The sequence below is a fragment of the Microtus ochrogaster genome, unplaced genomic scaffold (assembly GCF_000317375.1).
Source record: "Microtus ochrogaster isolate Prairie Vole_2 unplaced genomic scaffold, MicOch1.0 UNK97, whole genome shotgun sequence".
In the NCBI taxonomy this organism is placed as follows: Eukaryota; Metazoa; Chordata; class Mammalia; order Rodentia; family Cricetidae; genus Microtus; species Microtus ochrogaster.
In genome coordinates, this window is record NW_004949195.1 from 1,017,554 (window position 1) to 1,034,417 (window position 16,864).

The 16,864-nt window shown below is 43.1% G+C and overlaps 1 protein-coding gene across 1 annotated transcript in view; it reads right to left on the reverse strand.

Moving 5' to 3' along the window:
* Window positions 1-16,864, reverse strand: part of LOC101994843 (guanylate cyclase soluble subunit beta-2-like) — a 55,914-nt gene that overhangs the window by 5,009 nt on the left and 34,041 nt on the right. The window contains exons 8-13 of the mRNA XM_013355124.2: window positions 15,989-16,092; window positions 14,297-14,513; window positions 7,599-7,919; window positions 4,593-4,741; window positions 1,624-1,770; window positions 813-967 (exon numbers count right to left, since the gene is read on the reverse strand). Coding sequence (XP_013210578.1) covers window positions 813-967; window positions 1,624-1,770; window positions 4,593-4,741; window positions 7,599-7,919; window positions 14,297-14,513; window positions 15,989-16,092 — 1,093 coding nt within the window. The remainder of the gene's footprint in view (window positions 1-812; window positions 968-1,623; window positions 1,771-4,592; window positions 4,742-7,598; window positions 7,920-14,296; window positions 14,514-15,988; window positions 16,093-16,864) is intronic.

Sequence of the window (16,864 nt, forward strand, 5' to 3'; positions counted from 1 at the left end):
CCCTCCTTCATCTCCTACAAAACCATTCCCACCCATCCAACTCCAAGCCTTCTTTCTCTCCTTCTCTTTCTTTAGGAAACAGGGAAATTAAATCCAACAACAAAAAATTTACCGGAATTCTTTTTTAAAGGTGTTTCGTGTAAATAAGAGTGGCATTGGTTTTTCTTCATGGAGCAGCTTAACAGCGAAGGAGCTGACCTACCGGTACGAAGGAGCCTAATCTAAGTGTGGCTTTTCCTAACAGCTCGAGAAATAGTGCCATTTGGTGCACACTTTCATGTGTGTTCTATTTCAATCACAACCATGAATTCTCTTTCTTCCCCTACTAAACCAAGTCGACAAGATTTTTCTGGGAAAGACCAGAGAGTGACTGTTTCAGGCATTGTGAGGCACAGTCTCTGTCATGACTGCCTGACTCTGCCACTCACAGAGACATCAGTCATGGACGATGTGGAAAGAAAAGCAAATGTCTTATATCAGAGAGACCTCACCGCTGAATTCTAGCTCTGCTTGGGTACCACAAACCAAACAGTCACCCCATCAGCCAGCTCAGCAGTGGGTGATTTTCCCAAAGTCTCACTTTCTTGTCCAATAAAACTATTTCCAAAACCAGGCAACAGTTTGGATTTGGCCTGGGGGTTATAGAAAAAACAAGGTATGGTAGAGGCCCCTCCCCACTTCCTGTCTGTAAGCCAGCAAAGCACAGGAGAAGAAACATCAACCTCTTTCCTGTCCTTTCCATGCTGGGGGGCAGTCAGATGGCTTGGGGAATCTGGAAGGACAGTGAAGCCAGGGGTAAACCGATGGCCAACCTGTAGGCCGTGGGGCTCAGATGCACTTTGTTGGGAAGCCCGTGACTTTCCATCCTAGAGGCTGTGTTGACAGTGTCACCAAACAAACAGTACCGAGGCATCTTGTCTCCCACAACACCTGCTAAGACTGGTCCCGTGTGGATTCCCACTCTGATCTGCGCAGAGAGAACGTCACTGAGAAGAGAACTTTGAATCTTCTTGTCTTTACTCTGAAGGCACGGTTTAGCTAAGATGAAAGAAAACACACCTACCGAAGTGGTTAGCTCCACAAGGTTTGTCAAGTGCACGTTGTGCTGCAATCACAAGGTGATACCTTGTGTTATAAAGTAAATACATATTTAATTTTTTGCCAAACCAAAACTGCCCCGAGTTTTCCAAGGTTGATTCTCCAGTTCTCCATTCGTATCCGTAACGGTACACACCTCCGCTGAGCTCTGAGCTATCAGGGACATGCTAGGCATGCATTTGCCCAAGTAGAAATATCTGCTCAGTAAAGCCAAGTCACCTGAAGTGATGTTTGAGCCAAAAAAGCAGGAATTACAAACAAGGAGCCCTCAGCACCATCCTATTACAAAGAAGAGTATCCATGAGTCCCAGGAAAATCTCAGAACAAACAGCCTGCCCTGGAGCCTGGGGGAGCTGAGCCCTCTTCCAGGCTTTCCTGCTTAGGAGCATAAGCAAGAGAAGAAAGGACTTTGATAGAGGATGCAATGTCAACGGTGTCGCATACCACAAGTCCACCCGAGCAGAACAGAGCTTTACTCTCGTGTGTTATATTTTGTCTCAAGTGAAGTGCTCCTTTGCTCCCTACCTGGATGGGCTCTCCAGTGACAGGATTCATCACTTCTTCTGCAGAAATTCTCATCCCCAAAGCAAAATTAGCGACTCTCTGGGCATGGCTCTCAACAGGCACTGGTACTCCGCCTACCACCATGTAAGCATCACCGATTGTTTCCACCTGCCAGGGCAAACATAGAATAAAATAAAATAAAAAAAATAAAGTGTTCAGGGAGTTTCCTTCATGTCCCATCCAAACACCTGTATGTGCTCACTGACGACAAGCTATTGATTCTTTGCTGGGGAATGAGGAGTAGAAAGGAGAAGGAACACACGGTGGCCCAGAGATCTTTCTGATTTTATTTTGTTTTACTTTTGGTACCAGGGATGGAACCCAGGATCTCACATGGCTAGGCAAGCTATATCCCCAACCTCCTTTCTGGTTTTAGTGAAAATGAGTCCCAGAGACTCATTTTCATGTAATGTGGTTTTGTTTGTGTTTTAACAAATAAAGCTTGCCTTAGATCAGAGGGCAGATCTAAGCCACTAGAGGCCAGAGAGTGGTGACACACACCTTTAATCCTAGGACTCAAGAGACAGAGGCAGAGGGATCTCTGTGAGTTCAAGGCCACCCTGGGTTACAGGAGACTGACTATGTCTAAAAGAGAAACAGCTCACACAAAGGTGATCACAGCATTTGGGATCATACAGCTTTGTTTAGAATTGTTTGTTTGAATTTGTTTAAGATATATATTTTTCTCTGCTCCCCATTTTTCCTCCCCCCTCACCTTCTACCTTCTCCTATGATCCCTATGCTCCCAATTTACTCAGGAGATCTTGTCTTTTTCTACTTCCCATGTACATTAGATCCATGTATGTCTCTTTTAGGGTCCTCCTTGTTGTCTAGGTTCTCTGGGGTTTTGAATTGTAGGCTGGTTTTTCTTTGCTTTATGTCTAAAAGCCACTTATGAGTGAGTACATATTAGTCTTTCTGGGTCTGGGTTACCACACTCAATTTGGTGTTTTCTAGATCCATCTATTTGCCCACAAATTTCAAGATGTCATTATTTTTCTCCGCTGTGTAGTATTCCATCATGTTAATATACCACATCTTCTTTATGCATGCTTTGGTGGAGGGTCATTTAGGTTGTTTCCAAGTTCTAATTATTATAAATAATGCTGCTATGACCATAATTGGGAACATGTCCTTGTGGTATGATTGAGCATCATTTGGGTATATACCCAAAAGTGGTATTGCTGGGTCTTGAGATAGATTGTTTCCTAATTTTCTGAGAAATTGCTATGCTGATTTCCAAAGCAGTTGTACCAGCTTGCACTCCCACCAGCAATGCAGAAGTGTTCCCTTTACCCAATATCCTCTCCAGCATAAGCTGTTATCAGTGTTTTTGATCTTGGCCATTCTTACAGGTATAAGATAGAATCTCCGAGTTGTTTTAATTTGCATTTCTCTGATGGCTAAGGATGTTGAGAATTTTCTTAAGTATCTTTCAGCCATTTTAGATCCATCTGTTGAGAATTCTCTGTTTAGGTCCATTCCATAATTTTTATGGTATTATTTGTTCTTTTGATGACCAATTTCTTGAGTTCTTTGTATATTTTGGAGATCAGACCTCTGTCTAATGCGGGGTTAGTGAAGATCTTTTCCCATTCTGAAAACTGTCATTTTGTCTTGTTGACAGTGTCCTTTGCTTTACAGAAGCTTTTTAGTTTCAGGAGGTCCATTTATTAATTGTTTCTCTCAGTGTCTGTGCTGCTGGGGTTATATTTAGGAAGTGGTCTCCTGTGACAGTACGTTCAAGTGTACTTCCTACTTTCTCTTCTATGAGGTTCAGTGTGGTTGGTTTTATGTTGAGGTCTTTGATTCATTTGGACTTGAGTTTTGTGCATAGTGATAGATATGGGTCTATGTTCATTCTTCTACATGTTGATATCTAGTTATGCCAGCACCATTTGTTGAATATGTTTTTTTTCCATTTTCCATTTTTTTCTTCTTTGTTAAAAAATCAAGTGTTTGTTGGTGTGTGGCTTGATATCTAGGTCTTCAATTCAGTTCCATTGGTCCTCCTGTCTGTTCTTATGACAATACCAGGCTGTTTTCAGTACTATAGCTCTGTAGTAGAGTTTGAAGTCAGGGAGTACGATGCCTCCAGAAGTTCCTTTATTGTACAGAACTGTTTTGGCTGTCTTGGGTTTTTTGCTTTTTTAAATGAAACTGAGTGATTTTTTTTGAGGTTTGTGAAGAACTTTTCTGGGATTTTGCTGGGCATTGCATTGAATCTGTAGATTGCTTTTGGTAATATTTTTATTTTTACTATGTTAATTCTACCTACCCAAGAGCATGGGAGATCTTTCCATTTTCTGGGTCTTCTTCAGTTTCTTTTTCCAAAGATTTAAATTTAATGCCAGCACTAGGGATATAGAGACAGGAAGGGCAGAGAGGGGAATATAAGGTGGGAGGAGACAGGAGCTCAGTGCACTCTGAGGATGAAGTCTGAGAAGACTGTCTGAGGACAGGATCATCCCTTGTGTCTGAGCATTGGTAGAGGTAAAATATCTCTCTAGTGGCTGGCTGCACTGCTTCTGTTATCTGTCAGCTTTCACCCCAATATCTGACTCCAGGTTTTATTTATTAAGATCAATTAAAATTCATACCACACAGAGAAGATGAAGTTCCTAGGTAGTCACATGATGTTCTATATCAGATGATGAATTATGTGGCTGAAACTCTGCTGAGCAGGAGACCAATGCCTGGGACAGTGATGATTGCTGCCCCTGAGTACCAAAGCACTGCCTGAGCACGGGCATTCTAACGGGATTCCTATGTACTTCTCAATCCCTGTGTGCCTCTCCTTCTCAGACTGGTGTAGATGCAGGAAGGAAAGACAGGCTCAAGTGCTTCCCTCCTGGCCTGATTTCAGAAGCAAGCAAGCAAGCACGCGCGCGCGCGCGCGCACACACACACACACACACACACACACTTACTTTGTAGACCTCATGAACACTGGTTAGCCTGTCAAACTTGGAGTACATTGTGTTCAGCATGTTCACTATTTGGATAGGTTCACAGGCCACACAGATGTTGGTAAATGTTACCACATCACTGAAAAGGATTGTACACGTTTCAAATTCTCCTGCAACAGAAATGAGGTCAGCGGTAGCCAAGGGTCCAGAATAATAATTCTACGAATTTTTAATCCAATGTCTTTTGAAGACCAAGCCTGCCTGCCCCCTCGGGGAAAGCAGCTGACGTCATCCCCTCTTCCCCATCTAGTCAACAGATATGAGCACATACATTGGGTCCCGACTGTGAGACAGCCTTTGTTCCACAAGACTCATATTGCATGAAATAAGCAGAAGGAGCCCTGGGTCTTAGGGAGTTCCCCAGCTAGTGCTGGAGGCAGGAATTTGAGTTAGCAAATGCTCCCCTGAGAAGTGAAAGTGCTGTGGGTTGAGAGAAACGGCCCCTTTGATCCAAAAGTGGAGCCTGAACTACAGAGATGCCAGTATTGGGTCTGGAGGAGTCTGTCTTGGCACAGTGGCATAGCTGCCACATTCTCCTATTTCTCTCTCTCTCTCTCTCTCTCTCTCTCTCTCTCTCTCTCTCTCTCTCTCTCTCTCTCTCTCTCTCTCTCTCTCTCTCTCTCTCTCTCTCCTACCCTGGCTTCCATTTACACTAATTTCCACATGGCAGACAATGATCTTGCTAATTAAGAGTCACTTTTTTATCCTTGGTATACCTACAAATGGGACCATTCTCCATCTGTACCGCCTCTGACCTTATTTATGTCCCCATGACTCCTGGTTTACATGGGTTATCTCAGCCCAGGGAGCGCCTCCTGCCTTGGAGCCTGCTGTCTCCTTGCGCGATGTACACTTTTCATCTCAGTGAGAACTAGGGTGGAGACTTCCTGTTACCTGCTGCATGCTAGCTAGTGTGGACTAAGTCGACTGCCGAACCCCGGAACACAGTGGGGAGTGGGGGGCTTCCGCATGGTTTATCTGCATGGCACTAGTCTCCCTTCACGTGACTCTACTGATCATGCTTCTGTTCTTCTCAGCCTTCTCCCTTTTTATTTTTTTAATTTTTTTCTGGTCAATGGAACCAATTTTCTGAGTCCTAGTTTGCATCCATGTTGCAGTCATGAAACAGTGACTAAAACCAGGGTGGGAAGAAAGGGTTGGTTGCTTCCTCATACAAGCCCCAGTTAACGATCGATCTCGAGGAAAGCTGAGGCAGGCACGGAAGCAGGAACTGAAGCAGAGACCATGGAGGAACTGCTTGCCCACTTGCTTCCAGGCTCATGTTGAGCAACCTTTCTGATACAACTTAGGACCCATGCTCAGAGGTGACACCACCCACAGGGAGCTAGGCCACCCTCTATCAACCAAGAAAACACCCCACAGACATGCCACGAGCCAATCTGATGGAGGCAATTCACCGTCCATCAATCAACAATCAAGAAAACACCCCACAGACATGCCACAAGCCAATCTGATGGAGGCAATTCCTCAACTGAGGTTCTCTCCTCCCAGATAACTCTAGCTTGTATCAGCTTGACAGAAACTAACCAGATGATCTTACGTCATCCACAGAGCCTAATAGATTGTAGACCTATGTAGTTCTATGCTAGAACTTTCCCTCCAGGTCTGTCTATAACTCTAACACTTGCTGCTCTTGTTAGGTGAAGTCCTGCTGCAATCTCACTCTCGACATTTCTAAACCGACCTGACTGCCATTGCCTCGGGCCTGATGTTCTTTCTGGCGTGCGTGCGTGCGTGCGTGCGTGCGTGTGTGTGTGTGTGTGTGTGTGTGTGTGTGTGCTGCATAGACATGAGAGTTCATATACCTGAGCCCACAGAAGAAGGAATGTATACCTTCCTCTCTGCTCCCTGACTAACTCTGTCTTGAAACAAGGTCGCTTACTGAGCCAGAAGCTCGCCTTTTTAGCTAGGCTGGCTGGCCAGGAAGCTCTTGCATCTACCTGTCTCCGCCTCCTCCAACCCCAGTGCTGGGGTTTTAGGTACATGCTTTTCATGTGGATGCTCACAATTGGAACTCCGCTTCTCTCACTGTATCAAGCTTCTGTGTGCTCACGTGTTGCTTTTTGTGGAGGTAATGGGGATTTGAACTCAGATCTTCGTGTTTGTAGAACAAGTGGCCTTATCTCCTGAGCCGTATTCCCAACTCCTATTCCAACTTGCAATAAATTATAACATGTTTTGACGTTATGACAACCTCAGAGCCCTCACCTCTTACCCTCGGGATAAAATCTTGCTGGTCCCCCCTCACCCAGCCTCAGCCCAGGCCTTGCTCATGTGTGATGAGCTCCCAGCCTTCCCTCCCTTCCTCACTACATCACAGTCAAACCTGGCATATGTTAAACGAGCCATGCCACCTCTACTATAAGGAAAAGGAACTTGGGAGTAGGGAGATGGCTAAGAGGGTAAGGTGACTTACTGTGTGAGCAGGAAGGCCTGAGTTCAAATCCCTAACACCCACATGAAAAGCCTGTCTGAAAGTCTGAATGTGGTGAGGGGTAGGTACTGGAGGATTTCTGAGGCTTGCTCTAGTGTCAGTGAGAGGCTTTGTCTCAAAGGAATAAGACAGAAAGGAGTAGAAAGAGGTAGGCACCTCTGAACTCCATGTGTTACACTAACACACACACATGTCTATATACCCCCCCACACACACACCAGTGAGTCCTTACTGTCTATACAATAACAAACATTTTCCATAAGAACCCAGAATCATTATTACACCCCCAGAGTCCCCTTGTCCATGCCCTGCTCTGGAAACAATCCACACTCCACTCTTGTGTTATCTTTTATTATCTTCAGTATAGAGAAGAGAAATAAAGATGTGGGTTAACCACTAAGCCCAAGATGATGCCATTTCCAAATGATAAAGCCACAAGTCAAGCCCAGATTTGCCTAGGTTCAGAGTCCACACCCCTTAGAATGAGCACGATCCTCCCTAGGGCACCTTACCTGCAGCCACCTTCTTGCCCTCCTTGAGCTGGTTGGCCACGTGTTCAGGCAGCATGGCATACAGCAAGGTCTCTGTCTTCTTCTTTTCGATGGCCAGGTGCTTGGAGAGGACTCGCAACTCCTCCTTCTTCTTCTCCAGCTGGCGGGACAACTCCATCTCTGCCAGCCTCTGCTGGTTGAGGAGGATGAGATCCCTGGTGGTGTCGTGGGGAGCTATGTCAGAGAGATGCATCTTGCTCTCCTCCAGCTCTTGCAGACTGCGGAGCTTTGGAGAACACATGAAGATCATGCAGCGCAGAGAGTCCATCCAGATCATCTGGCCTGCCCATCACAGAGAGGAATGTACCAGTAGAGAATGTCCGACAGGGAACAGGAGGCCAGCATCACCCGTACCACATGCCCTTTAGCTCTGCACAGTCTGCTCCCTCCTTCTTAGCCATGTGTCATGAGAATCGTCTGGACTTCCGTCTCCACTTTCATCTGTCGCTCTCTGCACAGTTCTGTGACTGTTGTTCTGTGCATGAGGTGCCAACACCAGCTGCTATGTCTTCACTCTTCTCTGCTCTTCTGCTGTCTTAAGGTGTTGACCTAATCTTCCTTCTTTCTCCTGAAGCTTTCTACCACTGATTTCTCTCTGGATTTTCCCTACTTATTTGAAGTTTTTCTTTAGTCTGTGTCTATCTGTGTCTAGCCTCCCCCTGCTTTCTCTCACTTTCTTAAATGTTGCATTGCCTAAGATTTTGAGTTCAGCTTCTCTCTCTCTCTCTCTCTCTCTCTCTCTCTCTCTCTGTGTGTGTGTGTGTGTTTGCATGTGTGTGTGTTTATTTCTTTAAAAATTTTTATTTGTATGTAGGTATGTGTTTATATTCCTGACTTGAGTGTAGATGTGTTGGATGCCCTGGAACCAGAGCTACAGCCAATTGTGGACCTCTGATGTGGGTCCTGGGAACTGAACTCGGGCCCTCTACAAGATCAAGTGCTCTTAACCATTGGATCATCCCTCCAGCTCATTCATTCATTCATTCATTCATTCATTCATGTATTTTTGATGTCAGGATATCACTCTGTAACCTGGGCTAATCTTGTACTCATGGCAATCCCCCTGTCTGACCCTCCCAAGTGCTGGTATTATATGTATGAGCCACCACACCTGTCTGGGTTTTCTCTTTTAACATTATCCAGCTTTATCCTATACCACAATGACAATAAATCTGAGTCTCCTAAGAAATCTTGCTTTCCAGACTCAAATTGTGCATTTCTTTAAGAATATATATGATTATTAATGTATATCAAAAGCAGTAACAATTCATTACAGAAAAGGAAAAAAAATAAGTGAATGCCATCTATAATAATCCTATTGCAGATACATATTGGCTCTTAATATTCTGAATTACCCAAAGAGGCACTATCTGATATCTATTTGCAATCTGAATTTTCACATAAAACATATTTCCCTGTGGTATTTGGTACAGATATACAGCACAACTTTTGCTGACTATATTGGTCATGGTGTTTTATTTAAATTACAAACCAGTATTGATTACATTGTATCTAGTGTATCTTTCTATAAACAATACTTCTACGAACAAACTTGAGACCTCTTTGTGTATACCTGTGCCTGTTTTGTTCAAGGATACACCCATGCATATGGTATTGCTTAGACAAAAACGTGCTGTTTCTTGAAGTTCTAGATACTCACCTCCAGTTGCCCTCTGTGATGGCGTGGCAGCTATGTTGGTTTGTTTCCTCTCTCCCCATTAGATGCTTGTTTGCAGATGTCTGCATCTCGCTTCCGAGCATCCCTACAAATGCTCTATATCATGGAGTCTTTTGTCACTTAAATATTAAGTACCAACCATTGACCTGGCACATGGTGGCATGAACTGACAAAATTCCTGTCCTCAAGGATTTTAGTCCTTGCCATTTCTCAGTTCCCCACACCTTCCTTACCAGTTTGGTAATAACTGTCCTAACTAGTCTCTCATAACACCTACCATGTCCTGCCTTGTTATGTTGTGATTGTGTCCTGAGAGTCATCCTTGGACCCCTCCCTAAATTAATCTCACACCTAACCCTTCTCACCTGCACCCCAGCCATAGCCGTCACCTGCCCGCCAGACTCCATTGCTCTAAACCGTTATCTATTCTTTGACACACTTCTAGTCTCAAACCTCAAGTAGTATCCACAAGAGACCTTTTAAAGTGTTTCCAGCTGCGTGACAGAGGCCAGGTATTCATCTGGCTGCCATTGTCTCCTACCACTACACTTTACCATTAACTCAAACCTTCAGAACACCTTTTCCTGGGGCTTTTTCCTCAGCTCAGTTTGTACACATGTTTAACATAAATACAGATTGATCATCAGTCTAATGGGCAGCTTAAGGTGCCCCTGACAGCAGGTACAAAAATGTACTCACGGGACAAAGACCTAAGCATAAGAGGAAAAGTATGAACTTCTTCAAAGACAAGAGAGGAAAATGGCTTTGCTTGTGCCAGTGGTTTTGTGGCTGTGACAGTAAAAACACAGCCAGAAAGAGTAATGCAGATGAATTAGACTACACTAAAATTTAAAACTTCTGTGCTTCAAGAAACACAAACAATAAACTCGGCCAACCCATAGGATGAGAGAACATATTTGTAAATCATCTGTCCAATAAGGAGTTAATAACTATAATGCATAAAGAACCACCTCTCTTACACACAGTAAAATATTGACAAAAGACTTGAATGAACATTTTGCCAAATACATGAAGAAACTCTAGGAGTGATGGTATTGGCATAACTCTAACCAGGCAAATGAAAGACTTGTATCATGAAAACTTCAAGACACTGAAAAAAGAAATTGAAGAGGACACCAGTAGCTGGAAAGATCTCCCATGCTAGCGGATTGGCAGGACTAATATTGCTATGATGGCTATCATACCATACTCATCTACATTTTCAATGCGATCCACATCAAAATTACAACACAATTCTTCACAGAAATTGTAAAAAACAGTTTTCAACTTCTTATGGAAACACCAAAAACAACAACAACAACAACAACAACAACAACAAACTAACCAACTAACCAACCAACCAAACAACAACAAAAAATCCCCACCCAAAATAGTTATAACAACCCGAAACAATAGAATAAATGCTGGAGGTATCACCATCCCAGATTTCAGGTTGTACTATAAATCTATAGTAATAAAAACAGCTTGGTATTGTAATAAAAGTAGACATGTCAGTCAATTGAATCAAATTGAAGGGCACCATATACTTAAGGGCACCTAGTTTTCTTTTTAACAAAGAAGCAAAATAAGCAAATAAGTAAACATTGGGAAAATGCAGCATCTTTAACAAACTGGATGGCATATACAGAAGAATGAAAGTAGCTCCATTCTATCACCTTGAACAAATTCAACTCCAAATGGATCAAGGACCACAACATAAAACCAGATACTCCTACTCTGATAAATATGAAAGTGGGGGATAGATTTAAACTCATTGGTACTACTATTTCCGAATAGTAGTGCATCATTAGCACAGGCACTAAGACCAACCATTAATAAATGGGACCCCATGGAGCTGAAAAACTTTTGTACATTAAAGGATTGTATAATTTGGGTAAAGCAGTGACTTATGCAATGGGAAAAGGTCATTATTACTAATTATACATCTGATAGAGAGTTTGAATCTAAAACATAAAACTGGACATCAAGAAAACAAATAACCCAATTTAAAAATGAGGTACAGAACTAAACAGAGAGTTCTCAAAAGATGAAACACAAATGACTGAGAAACACTTAAAGAAGTGTTCAGCATTCTTAGCCACCAGAAATATACAAACTAACACTACTTCCATTTTCAGCTTACCCCAGTCAGAATGGTCAAGATCAATAACCAAATGGCAGCATATACTGGCTAAGATGTGGCCAAAGCAGAACACTTACCCATCACTAGTGGGAGTGAAGACTGGTACAGTGGCTGTGGAAATCAGTATGTCAGCCCCTCAGAAAACTGGGAATTGATCTACCTCAAGATCCAGCCATACCACTCTTGGACATCTAACTAAGGGACTCTACAGTCTACTACAGAGATATTTGTTTGTGTTCACTGCTGTTCTACTCTCAAGACCCAGAAATTGAAAACAGCCTTGGTGTCTATCAACTGATGAATGGATACTGAAAAATGTCACACATTTACACGATATACTATTATTCATAGATCATGAAATTGTCAGGTAAATGGATGGAACTAGAGAAGGGGAAACTAGAACAGGAGGATTAAATAGGGAAAGGGATTAGAAAGAACAGAAAAGGAAGGAATATGGGGAGGGATAAGTAACACTAAAGGACATTTGAAAAACCATGTGAAAATCTCCAACTATAGAAGCTTCCTAAATATATACAATATAAAAGGAATCTAAGTAGAGTAGACCAAATATTAGGTGAGACAATATGCCAAATAAGACTTTTATGACACTCAATAAAACCTCCAATGCCAGGGTTGAATCTTTTTGAGATGTATTGCCAAGGCTGTTGGTAACTCTCCACAATCTGATGGTGAGGCCCTACCGCTAAAGAAAGCACATGTATCACCGAACATGGAGAAGTCCAGCTGATGCCTAACTAGAAGCTTCACCCCTAGTGACTAGGATTCATGGTTCTAGGGGGTACTCTGCATGATACAGGACTAAGGCAATCATCAATATCTTCCAGCTACAAGCTTTGCAAACCTCACCTGTGACCTACCTCCAATATATATGTTTCTGTGTAATAGTGGCACAAATGTTATAGGTGTAACCAACTACTTTGTGATTAGATTTAAGGCCCAGTCCTTGAGAAGGAACCCACTTTTGACACTACTCAAATGGCCAAGAACCTTAGAACAGATAGGTCATGGGCATACTATTATTCTACTAAAGAAACGTGACAAAAATGACTTCTAATGATACACAACTATACCCAAAGATCAGTGCCTCACTCAACCCACATCAAGAGAAGTTTCTTCTTGTAGTGAGTGGGAAACTAATGCAGAAATAGACAATGTGCAAAGAGTAAGATACTTTAGATCACTCAGTTCTAAATTGAATGCCTTAATTAAGTCTCTCCCTTTAGTACTCAGGGGGAAATAAAGAAGATGAGGCAGAAATATCCTAAGAGCCAGAAAGGATAGACAACACCAAGGAAACAGTTTCTTCCAGATGCCACAGGACCGATGCCCATATAAATTCACAGAGTCAGAGGGGATAGATGGCACCAAGGAAACAGTGTCTTCCAGATGCCACAGGACCAATGCCCATATGAACTCACAGAGACTGTGGAATGCACAGAACCTGCACAGGTGCAAGCTAGATGGGAACCCAGTGCTGAGAGGGGGATGCAAACATGATCCCCCACCTCTAACCAAGAAGTTATCCATAACTGATACATGCCAACAAAGGAAAAATTAGTTTTCTCCAATGAAGTCTTACTGGTTATATTAACTACACTTCAGCATAGGATCTATCTTCAGGAGTAATTGGCCGACACAAAGCAAACTCGATGGTATTTTTGTAGGTTTTTTTTTTGTCTCATTTTACTTTGTTTGGGCATTTTATGACTTTTTTTTGCTTGCTTATTTTGCTTTCTGTTTGTGTGTGTGTTTCTTGGTTTTTCCTCTTTATTTCTATATTTTAAAGAGAGAGAGAACATGAAGTTGGGTGGGTAGGTAGAAGGTGGAGAGGAGAAAAAAGATGGTCAAAATACATTGTATAAAAAACATTTTCAATAAAAAAGCAATTTACTACATGATCTAGCAAGTCCACTTCTGTAAACAGGCTCAAAAGAATTAAAATCCAGGACTCAAGGAGATAGACAGATAGTCTATAGCCACAGAGAGTCACACTAGCCAAAGAAGTAAGTCAAGTCTTTAGTGAATGAGTAAGAAGACACAATAAAGCAACAGAATACTGTCCAGCCAAAAAGAGAAGGAAATGAGCCAGTCACAGAGGAACAAGTCCTGTAAGACTCCACTTCCCTTACCCAGTGCCTAGAAAAGCCATGTCACAGACATGAAGGTAAAGCTGGTGGCCATGGGGAGAAAGGAGGAACAGGCAGCTATTTAATAAGCATAAGATTTGAGTTCTGTAGATGTTTAAAATGTTCTGGGTATGGATAGGGTGATGTGTGTACAAACTTTGAGTATTCTTTATATTAATCTCCTGTAGTATGGATTAAAATATAGAAAACTTCTGGTATAATTGAAGCAAAACCAAGGTGTATTCCCTACCAATAGGTCAGATGAGTTTGTTGCTTTAGAAAGACAAGACATTAAATTAATATATTAGCTCTCATGTGACAGATAGCAGAATTTTATAACTATAGAGTTTATAATCACAACTGTGTATTTTAGTGTACAGTATAGCCATATCATATAGTGTTGGAATAGGTAATATATACATTTCCATGTAGTATGTTTATGTGCATATATATATACTTATTATATAACCCTTTTATGTCTAAACCAGAAATGATTTAAAATTAAAAGGTGTTATTTACTGATCAGGCCAAGTAGACATATCAGAAAATAAAAAACAAACAAACAACCCAGCAACAACAGCAAAAAATCCAACTTTGCTCTCAATGTAGTTCCTTCGCTGGCTTGGGAGAAGTTGAAAAGCTGCCTTTTCTGCTGATCTAACAGGCAGAAGGCAAAGGCATGGGCTCTTACCCCGGAGTTTGAGTGCCGGCTGGCTCTTCCATGCTTTGGGCATCATTTCTCTTCTTGTCTTCAAGACAAATTGGCTGTTAATGAACTTGCAGATGCTGGAGATGCTGAAGGTGACTTGAGGGTGGATGATGGAGAAATACTCATCTATCCCAAACTTCTGGGTCAGGAGTCCAGGGACATACTTCTGAATATTCACTCCGGCTTGCTTGACCCTTAGCTATCCACAGAGGACACACGTCAGTCTGGGGATCAGAGAGCAACTTCCAACAAAGGCTTTCCCTAAGATACGACATTTGGGCTTTGCTTTGCAACTCACTGGGGAGAAGAAGGATCAGTGACGGAATAAACATAATAAAACTATCATTTTTTTAAATGGTCAAACCTGCAGCTGATGTTGGAAGAGCAATGATATAGCATGGGGCTGCTCAGAAGCCTTTTCTGACTGCCAAGAGGCATTAAGGCTCTCAACAAGGTCAGTAGTTCCATCCTGTATTATCTCTCCCTGTCCCTCACACAACCCCTGTCCCCAGTCCATCCTGGGACTAGGGCAAGGTTTCTTTGCTTCTCCAGAGAATGCACAGAAGGAGCACGAACTGGGGACCATGACATCACCTGCCCAATACCAGCACAGTGTCTGGGAGCCTTTACTAACCATAGGAACTCAGGTAAGCTACAGAAATCACCTTCATGTATCATTCTGTTCCCGTTCTCCTATTCCCAAAAGCTGAAAGGGAGGGGAGTATTTAGAGCAGACTGGATTGAAAGCAATGGCATGAATCATGATGTTGTAGCATTGGAAAACCGTGAGCATTCATTGGCTTATAATTCTGTTTTCCACCTATGGGTGTTTTCTTACTGCCATGATGCCATCACGTCTCTGAGGAAGGCACTACAGTCAGGTGAGTATATGCATAGAGTTCATGCGAAGTAGGCAATTGACATGTGATGTGCATTTGAATTTCAACGAACACTAGAGGAAATCATATTGGCTGACCATCTATCTTAACAGACATTTGGGACTAAATTCATTTAGCGTACATGCCCTTTAAATGAATAAAAAAAGAAATCAACTCAGTTCACATGTCTGTATCATCTGTGTCGACAGCTGTTTTGGTTTTGAGGTGTTATCTTTCAATATGCAGCACAGGCTGACCTTGAACTTAACTCTTGCCTCAGCCTCCTGAGTGCTGTGATTATAGACGTTTGCCATCTATGAAACGTTATTTTATCCTGGAAAATTGAGAGCCACCAAATTTAAATGGCCATGCCCACAGCCCCACAGAACACCACAGGGAGCACTACTAAGAACGAGCACCATGGGAGGGAGATTAAGAATCAGTTGTGCTCATGGGGGGGCGGGGCAGGTCATGTTTAGGACCATGGCATAGGGTGAGATGCCTCTTTCTGGAGTGAATTTTAAGGTCTTCCCCCAGCCTTCCTTTCTGATCATAAACTTTCCCATTTATTCACTGGTTCTACTTTGTTGTTCTATTCAGACCCGAGGAAGATCATACATTTCTAAAGCTTCTTGAACATGACATCAAGTCAATGGCCCCTCCAGGGCAAAGTCTAGTCTCTAAAGCCCCGTGAACTCGGGGATCTAAGTCCTTACCAGCCATCACGACAGTGAATTGAGCTCCCCATCCCTGGTTTAGCCCCAAAACCAAGCTTCTGAAAGAAAGGAGCTCTTACTGCTTCGTCAAAAACAAGGTGGAAAGGAAAAACACTGCAGAACACCTCCTCTTCAACCCACAGTCTCTCGGGATAGACAGGCTGGAAGGTGTCCCCGAGGGGCCCTAGACACGCAGAGAGAAAATGCCATGGTGAGAGGCCCTTGTGGAGCCACTTGGACAGGGTTAGAATCTTAAGTGTGTCCCAAGAAAAGTGTGATTCCCACTCCTTTGCACAGGCTCCCTCAGCATCTCCAGATGGCCACCGCAATTATTCCTCCAAATTAAAACAAACAGAAAATTTGCGACCAGGTTGAGAAGCCCTCCTGCCCCCTGCCAAGTTTCTGCCCACTGCTGAAGAGTTAGTTTCTGGGCCAATTGAGTATGTCTCGCCATGAAAACAGAACTGGCATTGAAATGGTGACAAGCGGACAATGAGCCAGGAGAGGAGTGAGTATGTGCCCGGCCCAGCATCGGGGACATTTGCCATGGAGCTTTTCAGACTGACAGTTTAGGGTGGCACGTGAAAATTTAACCAACAGTCCTATTTGGCAGGGGGCGCAGATTCTCAATGGAGCCTTTTTGATATGAAAATCTCCCAGACAAAGGATGCCAACTGTGTTTGCCACCGCTTGAAGGACTCAGAATGCAGCTCTTTGAGCCCCGCAGACCCTCCCCCAGATGCCTGTCATTTGACCTACCGGGCCATGACAAGGAGCATCTAGCTCCCTTCTTCTGCTGGGTCAGAGCTCTGATTGCGACTTGAGTGTCAGGTGCTGGGGGACAGACTCGCGCGGTGCCCAAAGACCCAATGTGTCGAGCTTACCACCTTCACCTTGTGAATGGAAAGCTGGACAGCACTGTCCCACATCATAGCTCCTCAGAGACAGAGACAGGC